General features: G+C 40.0%; 1 protein-coding gene across 1 annotated transcript; it reads right to left on the bottom strand.

Annotated features, from left to right (window-relative positions):
* Nucleotides 1-1,648: 1,648 nt before the first annotated feature.
* Nucleotides 1,649-17,030, bottom strand: GORASP2 (golgi reassembly stacking protein 2). Its single transcript, XM_054070230.1, has 10 exons — nucleotides 16,895-17,030; nucleotides 8,784-8,864; nucleotides 7,987-8,190; nucleotides 7,497-7,583; nucleotides 6,899-7,029; nucleotides 6,177-6,309; nucleotides 5,934-6,057; nucleotides 5,490-5,576; nucleotides 3,348-3,443; nucleotides 1,649-2,600 (listed from the first exon to the last, which is right to left on the bottom strand). The coding sequence occupies exons 1-10, from the start codon at nucleotides 16,955-16,957 to the stop codon at nucleotides 2,290-2,292; spliced, it is 1,317 nt and encodes a 438-aa protein (XP_053926205.1). The 5' UTR covers nucleotides 16,958-17,030; the 3' UTR covers nucleotides 1,649-2,289.
* Between the last annotated feature and the right edge of the window lie 297 nt (nucleotides 17,031-17,327).

Here is a 17,327-nt window from a genome sequence, read left to right as displayed (position 1 = left end):
TTCTTGATGGGGAAGGAATCCAAGTCATTAAGAGACCCTTGCGAGAAGTGATTAAGGTACTATTTCATTAAATCGAATTGAGGGAATTATAAAACAGGGACAGAGTGCAATAGTGTGACTTCAAGGTCCTTGCTTCTGTTTTAAGTGGGAAGTTTTTGCTTTCTGTGTTTACAACTGGGAGACTACAGCCTAAATGCTGCACCATTGAATCATCTTCAAATTTGAAGTCAAGTTACCTTTAGCAGAATTGCCCATGATTATGCCTAAACATTGCCTTACTTCCACTGCTCTCATACCTATCAAAAGGCTGGATCCATAAGTTGTCAACAAGGGACCATAAGATAGCTAAGAGAAGCATGACTTCAAACTAGGCATCTTGTCTGCTACCAGAGGTAACTGCACACCACCTACCAAAGTGTGCAGCTTGCTGAACAGAAGGGCAGCAACGTGCCAGCTAACTTCAGCTGTTACTCAAAAGGCCACCGTGCCATACTGTAATAAGGAAAAACACTATTTGAGGATTCTAGTTCAATGCATCTGATTACAATCAGCAATTGCTCTAAATTTGGTATGTGACAAAACTGATTTCTACCGTTCTTGGGTTAGATAAGGAAAATAAGGATGACAGCTGTAGCTGTGGCAGCATGTAAGGAAGTCATAGGGCGGACTGTTAGACCTGTGAGGCTTTATGAAGCTCTAAACCACCAGCCTTTCTCCGTATACAAAGACAGAACGTGCACCTTCTCATGTAGAGATTTAATTCTGAGGTATGTGACAACAGATTTACAAAGATAAGTCAAAAATACATTCTGCGAAACAGTGAGCCCCCTCCGTAACAAGGCAGAGGGATTTCACACCCCAAGCAGCTGAGAAAAGAAACTACTCAGTGTGAGAAAAGGTATTTGGGGTCTGACAGAGGCTTTTGACACATCAGGTGACGAGGAAATGTGCAGTTCTGGGTCAGAGGAAAGACCTTATCACTTAAGTGATAAGACGAGACAGGTATGGGATAAGGCTTCCACATGAATGAATTCATTGAGATGTAACGATCAGCAACTACTATCCCAAACACTCCTCAGGCACACTACATGGCCAAACGGATTGTGTTGCTGTTGAAAAGGACTTCACCTCCAGTCTGCTGATTACATGACCTCAGTTTGTATATGCCTGTAGCAAACGTGTAAATGAAATCCCAGGAGTGTAGGACTAAAGTAGTACAGAAGAGTTTTCCACATCAACACTACCTGATACTAGGAGCAAAGACTACCACCTGGAGTACAGTGCACACACCAGTTTATAGAAGTGTTTAATCTACAATTTTCATCCAAATGCCAACTAAAAAAAAGCAAAGCATGAATCACATGCAGGCAGATTTTATGACTCATTACTGCAACGGATCTAACCACTAGTGCTGATCCTGTCCCTCATTAAGAATTCCCTCTTGGATCCATTGCTCTAGAGGGGAGCCCTTTCATGGATCTGTGCTAGAAAGAGCTGAGCTGAAAACAATTAAATGACAATTTAAGCATTAAACAAATAAATGTGATATTTTGTCACACAAAGGATAAAATTCCAGGAATTTATTGCTATATGTATGCTTAATCCATTAATTTGTCTTACAGTAGTCATGAAGTGCCAAACTGTGTGCTACATTTAACATTTCCTTTATTCCCTTCCAAATGCCATTTTACAGTGGGCGTATGAAACAATGCAGCAGCAGTCACAAAACATGGCTTGAGCATCTCTCAAGAGCTTAAAGATCTGTGTACAAGCTGAATAACGAGATGTCAGTTAACGGGTCACTCAGCAACTTTAATAGAAATACCTTTAGGTGGAAGTTCTGCAGTACTAAAATTTACAACTCAGACTAAATGTTCTCATCCCCACTGTAGTAACGTGATACTTGCAAAGAACAAGAACTATGGTACATAAATGTCACACGCAAGAACTGCTTCATTTCTATCAGAAGCAAAATTTGCTAATTATAAGCAAGGGCAGGCCTAGCAGGCTAAGGCTGTCAGCCTATATTAAAAACATATATCTCCGAGTTTGGCAGTGGAATTCTATTTACCACCTTGACTTTTTTTTTGGTTGCATACATGTACTCTTCTTGCCCTCTGACCACACACGCTTTATAAACTCCTTTTTATTTTTATTATACCTCCATATTATTTACAGGACTCCTAAAGATTAAGTACAAACTAGTATGAAATATATGATAGCTTGCTCTTCAAATACGTATTCCATGGCTAAAGAAATACCAAGCCAATTCAACTTAGTGATCTGGAGTTATGATTCAGAAGCTTGTGCATCTGTGACTCCAGCTGTCTTCTCCTTAAATTCACTTGATCCATCAACAATAACTGACTTAGAAGTTGGGGTAGTGCTATCCAAGGTGAGCGCAGAGGTCTGTTCTACATTTACAGTAGTGCCAGGATTGACGGAAAAGCTTCCAGCTTGAGTAATGGAGGGAAGCAAATCTGTAGGCACTGTAGATGCCTCTGTGACCAAAGGAAGCAGAGGAACACATTTGGGTGGCACTGATAGAGGCGGTACTCCCATTAGGTTCAGAGGTGGCAAGGAGGGAAGGGGTGGCAAACCTAAGGAAAAAAATAAAAAGGCAGTGAGCTGCTGCAAGACACAGATCTGGAGAGATTCTGTTTGCTTAACATTTTACCTTCCTATTCTCCTATTTACTCTTGGAAATGAAGCAGCTTTTTGAACTTAGTGTGAGCATGATATACTTGCAGCAATGACTCAGTGGGCTGGTTTCAGTTCTGAAACCTTTCAGATTTCAGAATTAAAAAATCAGCATCAATCCAAGTTTGCTTCTACCTTCCCCAGAGGACCAGGTATTTAATGCATTTATACTATGATTAGATTTTTCTAGCATCCACTTGAACTGCCAGAAACAAGTTAACACTTGCAATTTCTTTTTGTTTGCTCCACGTGCACCTTCAGCCGTTTTATTCAGAACCATAAATCTAGTATTAGTTTGTACTTCTGGCATTCAACCAGGGTGCTTCGATCTCCTCATCCAGTAGACAAGGAAACATCTCATATCTTCTTCTACTCATAAACTATATGCTTTCATTCTTGGCACAATCTCTTTTGAGATCATAAATTACATAATATAAGATGAAATAACAAGTACAGACACAGGTTTAGAATTGTCTACCTCATCGCAGCACTACTGCCAACTCCCACCTCAGGCAAACATTCTACTTATCCTCTTCAGGACTCTACCAGGTGGCTCTGAAGAGTGTCTTCAGGACTCTACCAGGTGGCTCTGAAGAGTGTCAAGGACAGACAGCTATTACAGTGTTTCAGTTTGCAAAAGCACATACCAGGCTGTATGATTTCTGAAACAACATGTGGTGCAGGTAAATTAAGTTTGGACAGATCAGTCAGGTTGGGAAGCCCCGCTGGTAATGGCATCAGTCCTAAGAGAAGAGTGGAAAAGTTACAGTTGAAAACTTAAAATCGGGGTTTTTTTCTGTTTCTGAGATCTTATTGATCATTTAAAGTTATTTTATATTCCTTTACATTTTGATTATCATTTTTACATAGAAGAATGCAAATTCACCTGAGTTTCAGCTTTTAAGTTGCACAGTGAAAACAAATACCTATTGCAGGAAGCCTGGACTAGCAAGCAGATAATCCCAACCCTTCAGATTTTTCTAAGGAAAGTAGAATGCTATTGCAAGGAATTAGCAGGCTTGCATTCCAAGTTCAGCTCTCAATAAAGGCAATTATTTCACTGCAGCACTGTACCAGAAGCCCTCTTAATTTGAATGGCAGAAGATAATACTAGGATTGCATACATAGTATTTCTGATCTCTAACACTGATTAGTCTATCATCAGTCTTTTCTACCTGGTTCATAAGGAGAGTTAAACACAAAAATATATATATAAAAGGTAAGACAAAGTAACTTTCAAAGTCAGGAAGGACTGAAAATAAAAGAGAAACGCATGATGAACACTACACGTGCCCTTCCACCACGGTGTTTGTTACGGAACATCTTTCGGCATCTGAATTTCCTGTCTTAGAAGAACTGCATTTCTGGGAAAAGGGCTCTACTCCTACTTTGCGTTTAGCTCAGAGAAGGATAATTCTGAAATAAACTGTAGATCCTGCAATATGAAGATGGAGAGGAGAAAAGTCTTAAAAGCAAGGCATGGATTTTGATTAAAAACTAGTCATATTTACCTACATGTGAACTCATTAGCCACAAAGGCTGAAAAAATCTAACTCAAAGACCTTTCAGCTCAGGTACAAGCAACTTTGGTTTGAACTTTTTAAATCTGAAAAAAGCTAAACACATAATTCACTCAAATTTTAAACCTCCTGTATATTTAATACTTACAATTTCACTAGTATGGCCACACAAATTGCAAGAAATATTCTAACAGCTTCCAAGAGAGCAATGATACTATTAAGAGTGAACAAGGTGAAAAGAAAAATTCATATTTGCAGGTTTTGGTGAAGGGATGGACAAGGGGCTGGGGAAGAGGAGAACATTAACAGAAGTTGAACTTAGTAGTTTGCTACTTCATGTAAGCAGCGTGTATGCATGCACTCAGCTCTACTACACTTTTTTTCTATGTTAGAGCATAATACCCCCAATAATTACTTAAAACTTTTGGATATAACTTTATCTACATATCTCATAGCATACAAAAAATAAAATACAACTCCTTCAGTGTTTTAGAATGCACAAATTGAGTCCTCTACTAGTGCACCACTTAAACTGCAAAATCCTATACGATACTCATCTTACCTACTGTGAATAATTCTGGAATATTAGTGTTTGAAATGTTTGTTATTATCAGGAAATAATGCACACCACCTTGTAGACAGACTCTTATATTGATTTAAATTACTAAATTCAGAAACAGTAACTGCAACATACAGTTCTATATTGTTAGCCCTCTATTTATACCAGAAAGAGTGATCAAGCTGTATTAAAAGAAGGGCATTAATAAAAGAGTTTCCTAAAATGGAGATGAAAGGAATGCAGAAAGAGGCGAGACATGCCTTCTCAGATCTTTCTTCTTGTCATGATGTCCAGGTGCAAAGGACAAACTAGAAACTGTGAAGCTATTTGCAAAAGTATTTTGCAACATACAATTTATGAAGTATGGAAAGGAACAATACATCAACTCAGGAAATGTTGCAAACAGCAAAGCTAATCCCTTCCTGAGAAATCACGAGTGCTGCATCTATTGTGCAGAGGATCCTAGAAGGTAAATGACTGTAAACTTTGCTGCCAACTCAGTCTTCTGTGCGAGACATGCTGTGCACATACTCTAAAACCAAAAAATACTAGAATTGTAGAAGTTGTAGAGAGAACTTTAACATGAAACATGTAAGCTGTATGAAGCTATGCCTACCCTGGCAGAAAGCAGGGGAAAATGACATATTTCTTCCCCTTGCTCCCTTAAGACTTTCGTTTTAGAAATGTTCTAAGACATTTTACCTACTCACCTGGTAATGTAGTTGCTGGGTTAACGGGTGGCACAGAAGTAAGGGACTGATTGACTTGTGGTGGTAACAATGGAACTGTTGGAACACCTAGTGGAGTATACAGGAAAACATTAATTTTACTCATACAATACTTCAGTTCCCTTCCTCAAGGAGTAAAAGTAAGTAACTGCTTACAGGAGAATTACTATTTGCCTTAACTAAAAAGTACTGAAGGAAAATATTCTGAATAATACGCATCATATTTCTGATGGAAGTTGTTTGCAATCATGTTGCAAGCAAGCAGGGCAGAATTACACTATTCAAGCCTTTGTTGTTGAGAAAAGTTTGGGGAAGAGAAAATTTTATTCTCTCTTCTGCCTTCTATTAAATTGACAGAAGCATCTGTGAATGTAAAAACAGTCAGAAACACCACACATTTTAGAATCTATTTACTTTCACACTAACCTGTACTGAGAACATTACTGACTGTAGTTGCAGGTGAACTAATTGAAAGTCCTGAAAGACTCTCTTCAAGGCCTGCTGATCCAGGGGGTAACGTGGCTGAGGGGTTAACTGAGGACAGCTGAACCTTATTGAAAGAAAAAGTTGCATCATTAGGGTTTGTTTCCTCAAGAACCAATAGAAGCAGAAAATCAATATAACATCATAGTTCATTTTTACCAAGCCAAAGAAGTGACTACAACTCACCTCTGTAAAACCATCTTTGAGGGGACTGAGAGATGCACTAGGCAACTGTACGGGGAGAGAAATTTTCTTTCCCTCTTCAAATGGGCGCGTAGGTATCCTGTGCAAATATCCATAACCAATGCCACATCCTAGGCTTTTAAAATATGAACATTTAAAAGTCAGTGAAGTGACTTTACAACTACAAACTCCATAGCAAGCAATGAGTGAATGACTCAAGATGCCAACAAGTTTCATTTGAAAGTTCAGTACAACTTTTCCGTTCACCTACCAAATGTTGCCTTATTTTCTATGGAGAAATAATACAAGACAACCAAAACAAAAAAGCTACATTCTGTAGCTTTTAGCAACAAGCATTTAGTACACGATAAATTTCATTGTTATTTAAACTAAGCAGCTGTGTCAAGTATACTGCTTGGAATTCAACTCAGTTGTTTTTTGTAGTTCTGGTACTGTGCAACACTAAGAATATACAACAGCCTAGTGACTGTTAGCAGTCTGAAACAGAAAGCAACTATTGCATTTTGTGAATTTTTGTGTAAGCTAACTTACTGTGTATATCCCCTACCATTAGTAAACAAAATCTGAATTTCAAGTAAATATAAAATTTATTATAGCAGAAACTGCTTGCATAGAGCATTCTTTGTAGAAAACTCAAGCAAGCAGCTTCTACGATAGTCCTATAATAAAGTTGTCCTGTCCCCTGTAACACATTGTCTCCTTACCTGCCTTCTCCACCCCAGGCAGAATTTGGAGTAATCACCACTTCCCGACAATTATCTGTGTCTGTGTTGTACACATAAAGTTTTAATGGCTTTGCTTCATGTGTTTCAATAAGAGAAAAGAGATCTTCAGACTGGAAAAGGATAAAAATAAGGGCTTTCTTTAGTCTAATATCATAAATGATAAAATAAAGAAATAATCTTCCTAGTTCTAACTTTCTCTAACAGAACATGGTAACTGCTACACACTGCAGTTGTTGCAGTGCTGTTCTTTTATCACAAGGCCAACTTTAATACATGCTTCACTAGCACAACTCAGAAGACACATGACACAACCCAGATTTCAAATCTATTTTAGATATTAATATTAGAGCACAAAAAAAAGTTTCTATCTTACTTCATGAAGATATTTAAGAACACATTTTATTTCCAGAGTTGCATTTAAGCACAAAAAAGCAGCACCATGTCAGGGCTTCCTTCTCTTTGCATTAACTTACTTCTATCAGCACTGAACAGAGACAGAACCGAAGATGTTCAAACAGTACTGGCACAACTTTTTTAAAATTTATAAAAATTCAAAATCTTGTTTTCATATACTTACCTCATTCATGACTGTATCTGCTCCAATGATGTAGTCACTATGAGGTCTAAGTCCAGCTAATGCAGCAGGAGAATTTGGTTCCACTTCCTGGTTTTAACATGGAAAGTTACAAAACACTATGTAACGGTCAGGGTGCAGCAGAACAGTTGGGTGTGCACTTAAGTTTTGGGTCAAACAGACAAATTGGTCTAGTCTTCAACACAATAAGGAGACTTGTCACTGAACTAGTGGAATAGTGGCCAAACAACAGTCTCCTTCGGTACAGTACAAGGAGCCTCAAGTATTGTACAGAAGTACTAATTTAAATACAAGATCTGACAAATATACTCAGACATACGGTTCTAGTCTTTCCAAACCCAAAATCAATGAAGAAAAACCAGACCAATTTGTTCTCAAGGACTGTGCACTCCTTTGCCAGTTACTCTTCATTAAAAACACAATATTTAACAGTAAGCAACAGCAGGAAAAATACTCGGTAACCCGTACGTACCAAAACATGCCATACGTTTTCATTGGCCCCATCAAAGCTGCAGAAACGAATGCTCACACCCAGCAGGCCCTGTCCACCCCACATGTTGCTGGGGGTCACCGATGTTTCTCTCAGTTCCAGTGTTTTGCTACTGTACACGAGCATTTTTACAGGTTTTTCAACGTTTGCTTTCAACAGGTCCTTGAGAGTGTCATTGTCTTTATTCTGCAAATGTTCAAACAAGAGCTTGGTTTAACGCTTAACTCAGCAAGCATCCAGTTCTACAGCACTGCTTTTGTAGTTCAAAGGTCCTACAAACATTGCACATTATCAGAATACATATCTAGAGCTATGGTATAAGAAGCTTCCAGTCCCTTCACAATTCTAGAATATAACTTCAGCAAAACCCCAAGATTTCACAGTAGCAGGTCATGCTTTCCAAATATGACAGCACTTCAATTAAACTTGTGATATGATGCGCCCTGCAGCTTTTCAGAGGCCTTCTTGGATCCAGCCATAGTCGTGGCAGAAGAGCTTACCCACAGCTGTTCTTTTCCACTGCCCTGGTGGTTTTCTTGTCCTATCACAGCTCTGCTTGAAAACTTTATGCTTATCCAGCTAGATTTTTGATAGAATTATAACCACAGAGTGAAGGAAATCCATTTCTGATTCAGTTAGGCTTTCTCATTTTAAACTAAAGAGAAATATTAGAAATATTTCATATATATTTCATAAAACAAATGCATTGGTTTGCCTATAAAAATAAGATTCTCAACACATTGTTTATATTCAGAGTTCTAAAACAGCAACACACTTACCAATCTTGAACCATTAATGGACACGATAAAATCAAAGAACGGCTCCAATCCAGCTCTATGCCCCGGAGAGTTTTTTTGTACCTAATGAAGTTAAAACAAGAATTTAACAAGCGTCCCAGTGCTGATTCGTAGATGAGAATTATATTTCTACTTCTGAGAACAGTAGTTCTAGAAGCTACTGATGTTTGTATGTATGATTTTTAAATGTTCAAATATGATCTTCTGGACCCAAAACCCCTCCCTTAAATAAAAAAAGAGAGAGAAACATTTAAAAATAATCAGTAATTCATAAATTAGTGAGGAATGACAGCATAGTGACTACTCCCTGGGACATGCACTACGAAACAGCCAATGCAAATAAACTGGAGATGTTTATTTCAATAAAGGAGATCATGGTCAAAAGACAAGGTTAGTGAATTCTGAAAAAGTTGGTTACAAAGCAGAATCTTATCACAGAAATACAAACCCTGGATACTGCTTTTTCTTTTATGCCTACTAGAGGAAAAGAACAGTCAAATCTGTGTAAGGATGGGAGATCTCATGATTAAACATCACCTGTCGACATTCTTGAGACACTGGGCATCTGTACAGCCAGTGATTCATTAACACACCAATAAGTGGCAGGGAAAGAGACACATGCAATTTTGCAGCCATGGGAGCTCAAATAATTCAACCACTGTGCTAGGATAAAGCCTAAGTATTGGATACACACTGCTCCCAGCAGCTTGAAGTATTTTTCATTCCAAATGGAGTGATTGAGAGATGTTTTGCCAGTGTTGTTTTTTCACCATTACACAAACTGTCAACAGACTAAAGTAACTCCAATACACCTCTCAGTTTTTGCCTACAGCCTTTGTAGCAAAGAATATCTCTCTTTATTTGAAAGCTGATTCATTTTATCAGTTGATATCAGTTGATCAGTTCTTTTATGTGCTACATTCATCCTTCAAAGAGGTAAAAAGTGTTACCTTTTACAGTATGGTTTCATCTGCCAGACCTGGTACATATCTGACAGCTTGTTCAATACCAGCCTGATTCTGCGGGAATTGAGTTTTCTTAATATGACTCATCTAGAAAAAATCTATTACAGGAAAAAAAAATTAAGCTTGATCTGTAAATACAGCTAAAACTGTATTCTTAAGAGACTATTTATCTCTGCCTGACACATTCACAAAACCAGAGCTTGGAAAAAAACTCAGATTGGTCATGGGTAGCTTTCTGTAACAGATGCCAGAAGCTTAGAACATTAACATAATTTAAACTTTCATTAAAGAAAAGATAATCTGGAATCAGTAGATTCAGAGTCACATCACACACACTGATTGCTGTCCAAGATTTGTAAAGCAGCAAGAAGTAAGAAAACAACTTTATCCCAAAGTAATAAAAACCACCAAGGCAGCAATAACATCCCCAAACCTCAAATTTATATTTTCTAAGTAGAACTTGAAGTGTTTCTACAGAAGTGTCTCTCCAAGATGCCTGCATGCTCCTTGGTAATAATTTCATACACTAGTACGGGTAAAGGGTAAAAGATATTCACCCTTTCTGCCAAGTATTAGCTGTACGGAACCACAGCTCTCAATCATGAAAGTAACCTGCAGTCCTGCTAACTAGATCCAAACTACTGGCTCCAAGTTACTTACACAATCTGTCAGCTCAAGATGCCCCTAGCCAAGAATAACTAGAGATCAGGTAGCAAGCTGTGTACCAGGTAACAGGGTAAAAGCACGAGCTAAGTTTTGTGTAGCAGACACTCTGGTACCAGCTGCACAGAAACTCCCGGGCACACTGTGGATGTTGCTTCGGCATTAGTTGCCTGTCCCTAGAGCTCATTTTTAAGTTCAGATATTAAAACTTTCAAGAATGTAGAGCTACTTCAGAAGACCCTCCACAAACAGAAGTTTTAGCTTATGAGAAAAGCCATAGAGAGGCTAAAATACACTGTATGAACTATTCTTCTCAAATGCAGAAAGCATTTACTTACTAAACTGGGTACTTAAGGCCTTCCTGCCAAAGAAAGTTTAAACAAACAGTTTCATGAAAGTAGAATTACTCTGGTTTCTACTTGGACATGCTCCACAACTGCATTCTCAGGCTTCAAGTGTCTCCTGTACTAAGTTATTCAAAACATCCTCTCCTCTGATGTTGTTCTTCTAGTAGCTAACACAGGCTGAGCTTGTGCTGTTTCTTGCTCTTCCCTCAGTTTAGGGAGGTGACATGAAAATAGTTTTATAGCCTCTCTCTCGCATTCCACCGCCTATTGCATGTGCCATATAAATACTCACATTTCTGGTGTTGAGGAGCCTAACATACAGGGTTTATACCAAAATGAAATCAGCGGATGGTTTCAGAAGTTATTGGGAAAACAAGAATTTTAAAGACAGAACATGTCTTTCTACAACTGATAATTAAAAGTCAGTAAAGGCAGCAAACCGATACATTTATTCATGTAGCACATCAGATTGTTAGGATCAGATACATGTCATGGTCTTGGAATTATGAAAAGCCAGTCTTCATTCAGCCAGTAGGACAGCTGCAAAGCAGTCCTGACATGGCCCACTCTTTATTCAGAGATTTTCCCCATTTCCAAATGAATGTCTCAAACGAAACAACAGAATGCCTGATACCATATCCCTGTCCACAACCTCTGATAGATTACACCTAAACACTGTGAACCAACAGTGACCAGTATTCAATAAAATAATCTTTTAAAACCGGAAGGAGCACCTACAATGACTGAGAATTACACGTGTTCAACATCCCTCCATGCCAAACTCACCAACACCTGGGATGTGCAGATTTTGAATTCTAAATAAATTATTTATAGTCTGCCTCAAACTGATGAAGGTACTGCCAGAGTTTCCAAGTTCCAAACAATTAGTTTGCAGGGAGTATCTTGGTATGTTGAACATCTTTCCCAGGATCCATCACAGAATCCTAAACATCTCTGCACGGTTTGTTTCAAAGTGAGAATGTAAAAACTACCAGGAAGCTGCACCTAAAAGAGATCAAGCTCTTGTAGTAACATCAATCATACATGCACCTCAGAAGCATCATCTCTTCTGTCATCACATTTCTTCATGCTGCCATGCACAGGCTCAGACACAAAAAGTTTTCTATTTCCCTAACTTGTTTGAGCCCAACATCACTGATGGAAAAGCATTTTTATGCCTGGTAATCCCAGAAATGCAAAACAGAAGTGTCAAGTTCATCCCATGTGAAAAGTCTCCTCCTTAAAGAAGGACAACAATCACACAGACCCCATACAGTTTTTATGTCGCATCACCTTATTTCCAGCCGGCTACCTGCACAATTCATCACCATGACGCAGTGCTAAATGCACAACTCAGCCTTTTGCTCAAAGCTCTGTGGCCGTGGTTCTCTTCCAGGAATTATAACAACAAAGGATAACCAAGGACCTTAGGAAATACAAGGTCACAAAAACCTTCTGGCCAATGACCGAAAAAGATTCTACACAAACTCTTGGCCTCCTAAGCCATCTGGATTTGTGCAGCTCTGCTGTATGCCCAAGTAGGTATGCAGTAGCTTGCCTTTGTAATCAAATAAGCACTGTGAAATAATCAAGTAATACCATTTAAAACAGATGCCAGTGCAGGCAAGATATCATCCACTGCAGCTTGGGAAGCTAATTCTCTCAAATCCAGCTGTTATTTCAAACACACACAATCTGCCAACTGCACGTAAATGCCATAACTTTCTAACAGTAGAGAAAAACAGTGGAACACAGTACCTGGAGAATCTTTGGAAACATCGCCACTGGAGCTTTTTTAAGAGCAAGGGAAGAGAACCTCTATCAAGAATGCTTAATGTCAGAAAGCAGAGAAGGGCTATATGACCCTTTCAGTCTTGTACGAAGCTGCAGGACTTGAGTTTCTCATCAAGATGACAGCAGACCTGCTGAGCACACAGATTACACGCTAATCTATTTCACTTTTAATTCACTGTCAAAAACTGAACAAGAAAAAAGGTTTAAAGGTCAAGACTCTAATTTTCATCTGCATTACTAAAAAGACTTCTTTTTTTGGTAAATACATACTTTCTTTGGTTGCTGACCAAAGAAAGTCACTCGCCACCACTCTATGCCTACACAGAATAGATGACTGCATGTTACACACTATAATAAGGCTACTCAGCAACACAATGGTCACAAACTTTAATCCTGAGTGAGCAATGCTATGCTATATGGAATTAGACATGGAAATCCTGATTTTCAGAGGCAGATGAAGGCTCTCACCACTGTTAACAGACAGATAATTTATACTAGTGTCCAGTTAAACTTTCAGAAGCTTAGCTTCAAGGACTAAACACACAACTTTGAAGGAGCAGAAGCTCTGATGCTCTTTCCCCTCCTCCCATTAAAAATGCTTCCTAAGTAATAGTTACTTTATTGCCAACAAAATGCTGAAATAAGTTTTTTGTAGTTCTTCTACCCATTCTGTAACTGGTAATAAAATTCCATTTTGTGTCACATATAAGTAATCACTGTTAGGTCTGACAGAATCTATTTTATTTCTGTCAGCTACTTTTACACATTACATGGTATAACTGTATTGAATTTCCTTATGAAAAACCCAGTTTTCAAGAGAAAAAGCTTTATAAGCTTTTTGTAAGAAAATAGATTTCCTATATATAGCAACAAATTTTATTTTAGCACAGAGAATTTAACTTGAGGTCTTAAAATGTGAGCCTCTCAAAAAATAAGTCAACATATTTGTATCTCCAGCATGAAAAACCAAAGCACTCAAAAGTTAGAAATCTAAACTTTGGGCACTGCTGTTCAGTATCATCTATTACTTGAAGAAATTGTATAAATCACTACAAAAGGCCAAGCAAACTATAGCAGTTTTGCAGTGCTAAACAAGAAAGTTATTCCAAATTTTGTTTCATTCAGTTTTAAAATGCAGAAACAAACACACATTGGGCAATACATGGACAGTTGCTCTAATCAGTCACGTAACATACGTTAAACGAAATGTATGAAGGAGAAAAACCACTGATGTGGAAAATTCCTAGAGGTAAGCAGCACCAGCCTAGGAGGTGTTTGTTAAAAGGAAAATTTATGAGCACATCACATCAATCAGTAAATGGAAGTCTAACAATAAGAGCACACAGGATGAATAAAAATTTATTCCAAAGAATTGTTTCAAACAAATGACCAATTATTAGGTCCACCTATGAAGAGGCAAGGCTAAAAAACTGTGTAACTTTCTCTCCCCTTTAGGCATAAAAAAGGACTACACTTCAAAGTCCAGAAACTCCAACAGTGCAAGGCACAGCAACTTTTTCTGTCAAGTACACACTTGATGAAATCACTTTCCTTCCACACTTCAGTCCTGGAGTGTTTCTATTTCCCGTTACAAGAACACTGATAACAAAGCTCACAATGATATCACACTGAATATTAGCAGGAGCTGCCAAAAAAAAGGTTTAAGTAATCTGCAGAAATCATATCAGAATTTAATAATGTCATTATTATTGTTCCCCTGCCTTGTATATTTCTGCTCTTGTGAGAAGTTACCAGAATAAGAGATTTGACACTCATTTTGTAGGGAGGCAGCACACACAGTCTGAAAGTCTCAATGTGAGAAACCTCTGACTTGCAGCAGTCTCAGTTTGTTCATCCCTCTGGCAACTACTTGGCTCCTATGCCATTCTGAACCACCTCACTCACCTGTTTCATGGCCTTTTAACACATTCATCAACCTGCCCTACCCAAACAAATTCTTCCAATAAATGAAAAGTTTTTTCCTGACATTTCTCTAGTTCTCCAGCAACTACTGAAATCTTAAAGAACGACCACTGCACACTATTTATGGAAGTCTGGTGTTATCAAAGAAATCTGACCTTATCTTAGATCTATAACACAGAAAGACTACTGCCACTTGTTTTTCCATCGTTCTCATTTATCTGGTTAAAACACCGAGCTTGGAGAGAAAGTCTGTTTGAGAATAGTTAGAAGAAAACAGTAACATTGCTTGGCTGGTCTGTGCAGGCAGACAAATGAGCATTCATGTTGAGCTCCTCAAACAGTCTGAGCTGAATGCATAATGCTTTCAGCAAAACTTTCTATGGAATACTGACTGCAAAATTAGCCTTGGAAAAACTACGAAGGAAAATTATAGTCCCTTGCATTTCAATGTAAATATTCCAAATTATAACCGTGAAACTTCAGAATTTTTCTCTACTCTGAACCTACACTCCCAACCACATAAAAGCACTTGCCTAATTCCTGTTAGATGGGGATCATAACGCAATTTGATGCTTGTCCACAGAAAAATAACATTCGCTCATTGCTGTAGCACCTGCAAGCTACAGCAGAAGACAACACAGTGAAAAAACAGAGACATCAGTCTGTTTAAGACAGCAGGCAGGTGCTTTCCTGCATTTAACAAACACCACTGTCCTCTCTTAAACCAACTACTTTAATGTGCACCTGCCAACTACATTTCCAAACACTGGCAATCAAACACTGCCACTGAAGCTGTAGCAAAAGCATTACAACTAAAAGGAGCCAGATTCATTCAAGATTACAAGAAAAGAAAGAGTAATTATACTTCATAGAAGACATGCATCTCAATTAATTATGTGCTTTAATCAAACAGTATGAACTGCGGAACCCGAAATAACTGACAACCTTAGCTGCAGAGTACTCACTGATTTTACAACCCTCAAAAGTAAAAAGCACATGATACTAAAAAAAAAAAAAAAAAAAGTCTGCCACTTTTACCAAACTGCAAGTGTGTTTTTCAGGGCAGGGAAGAACAAAAAAAAACAAAAAAGTATTGTTATGTATTAACACCGGGTTACTATATATTAGTAGTAGTATAAGAAAGGAACAAAGACCACTATAACTTCAGCCTATGTGTAAATTTTAACAGATGAATCTTTGGATTTGATCAGAACATCAGTGTTTGCTTCTTAAAAGCATTATGCAGCATTTTTTAACCCCTGAAAAGGAACCTCTGTTCTTTTTTTCACCATGGTGTTCTAAACACAATTGTAGCTCACTGCTAGCAAGCTATTGTAACACTTCCTTGCTTGGTCTAATTCACATAACTAGAAGTCTTATACTCTTTCTTATACATCTAAAACACAGAAAAAGTTCTAGACAGAGAGCTGGTCTAAGAAGTTCTGAAGCCAACAGAAAACTAGCCCAGCACCATTCCTACCGTGAGGACAGCAATGCTCTGGCTGCCGTAGCAAAAGTGCTGCGGTGTGGGCAAGGCTGTGAGCCTCTCTGGCATCTGATTCAAGAATCATAGAACTACAGAATCACTAAGTTAGAAAAGACCTCTTAGATCATGGAGTCCAATCATTCCTATCTGCCTCTAAACCATGCCTCTGAGCACCTCATCTACCTGTCTTTTAAATACCTCCAAGGATAGTGACTCCATCACCTCCTTGGTCCTGTCCCCTGTCACTTGGGAGAAGAGGCCAGCACTCACCTCTCTACAACCTCCTTTCAGGTAGTTGTAGAGAGCAATAAGGTCTCCCCTCAGCCTTCTCTTCTCCAGGCTAAACAACTCCAGTTCCCTCAGTCAATCCTCGCATGACTTGCTCTCCAGTCCCTTCACCAGCTTTGTTGCTCTTCTCTGCACAGGCTCCAGGACCTCAATGTTCTTCTGCAGTGAGGGGCCAGAACTGAACACAGGATTCGAGGTGCGGTCTCACCAGTGCCGAGTCCAGGGTCAGAATAACCTCTCTGGTCCTGCTGGTCACACCATTTCTGACACAGGCCAAGATGCCACTGGCCTTCTTGGCCACCTGGGCACACTGCTGGCTCATGTTCAGCCGCTGCTGAACACCTCCAGGTCCTTCTCCTCCACGCAGCTCTCCAGCCACTCTTCCCCTAGTCTGTAACTGCACAGGGCTGTTGTGGCCCAAGTGCAGGACCCGGCACTTGGCCTTGTTAAACCTCATGCCATTGGCCTCAGCCCAGCGGTCCAGCCTGTTCGTTCGGCGACGCCACGACGCGGTAACGCCCGGCGCATGGCCCCGCGACGCTGCCCGGAGAGCGGCCCTCAGGCGCGGGGCCGGCCCTGCCGGGGCGCCCCGAGGAAAGGGCCGATCCCCCTCGCCGCCGCGCTTACCCTTAGGACGTGATAGCCCTCGGTGCCCCCGCCGGGGATCTCGACGCTCTGCGAGCCGCCCATGGCGCGGTGGCGCTCGGCCCCTCGCAGCGGGGACGTGGCACTGCTTCTCCCCGCCCCTCCCGCCCGGCTCCGCGCGCGGGGCACGCCGGGAGCTGCGGCGCCGCCCGAGCCCGCGCAGCGCCCCCTGCCGGGCGGAGGCCGCGCCCCCCTCGCCTCCAGCGCTGCGGCGCCCCCTGGCGGCCGAGAACGGCGCGGCCGGGGCGGGAAGGCGAGCGAGCGTGAACCGGCAGTTGAGTGTTGTGTTCAGTTCTGGCCCCTCGCTACAAGGAGGGTGTTGAGGCTCTGGAGCGTGTCCCCACCTGGAGCGTGGAGGGTGCAGTCACCATCCCTGGAGGTGTTTAAAAGACAGGTGCTCAGAGACGTGGTTTAG

The sequence above is a fragment of the Cuculus canorus genome, chromosome 6 (assembly GCF_017976375.1).
Source record: "Cuculus canorus isolate bCucCan1 chromosome 6, bCucCan1.pri, whole genome shotgun sequence".
Classification (NCBI taxonomy): Eukaryota; Metazoa; Chordata; class Aves; order Cuculiformes; family Cuculidae; genus Cuculus; species Cuculus canorus.
This window is presented reverse-complemented; position numbering and strand designations above follow the sequence as displayed.

Coding starts and splice junctions, on each gene's coding strand:
- GORASP2 (XM_054070230.1), bottom strand. CDS start 16,957: ATGGGCGGCTCGCAGAGCGTCGAGATCCCCGGCGGGGGCACCGAGGGC. Junction 8,191..8,783: donor CCATTAATGGTTCAAGATTG/GTAAGTGTGTTG, acceptor GAACATTTGCAG/AATAAAGACAATGACACTCT. Junction 7,584..7,986: donor AAAACGTATGGCATGTTTTG/GTACGTACGGGT, acceptor TGTTAAAACCAG/GAAGTGGAACCAAATTCTCC.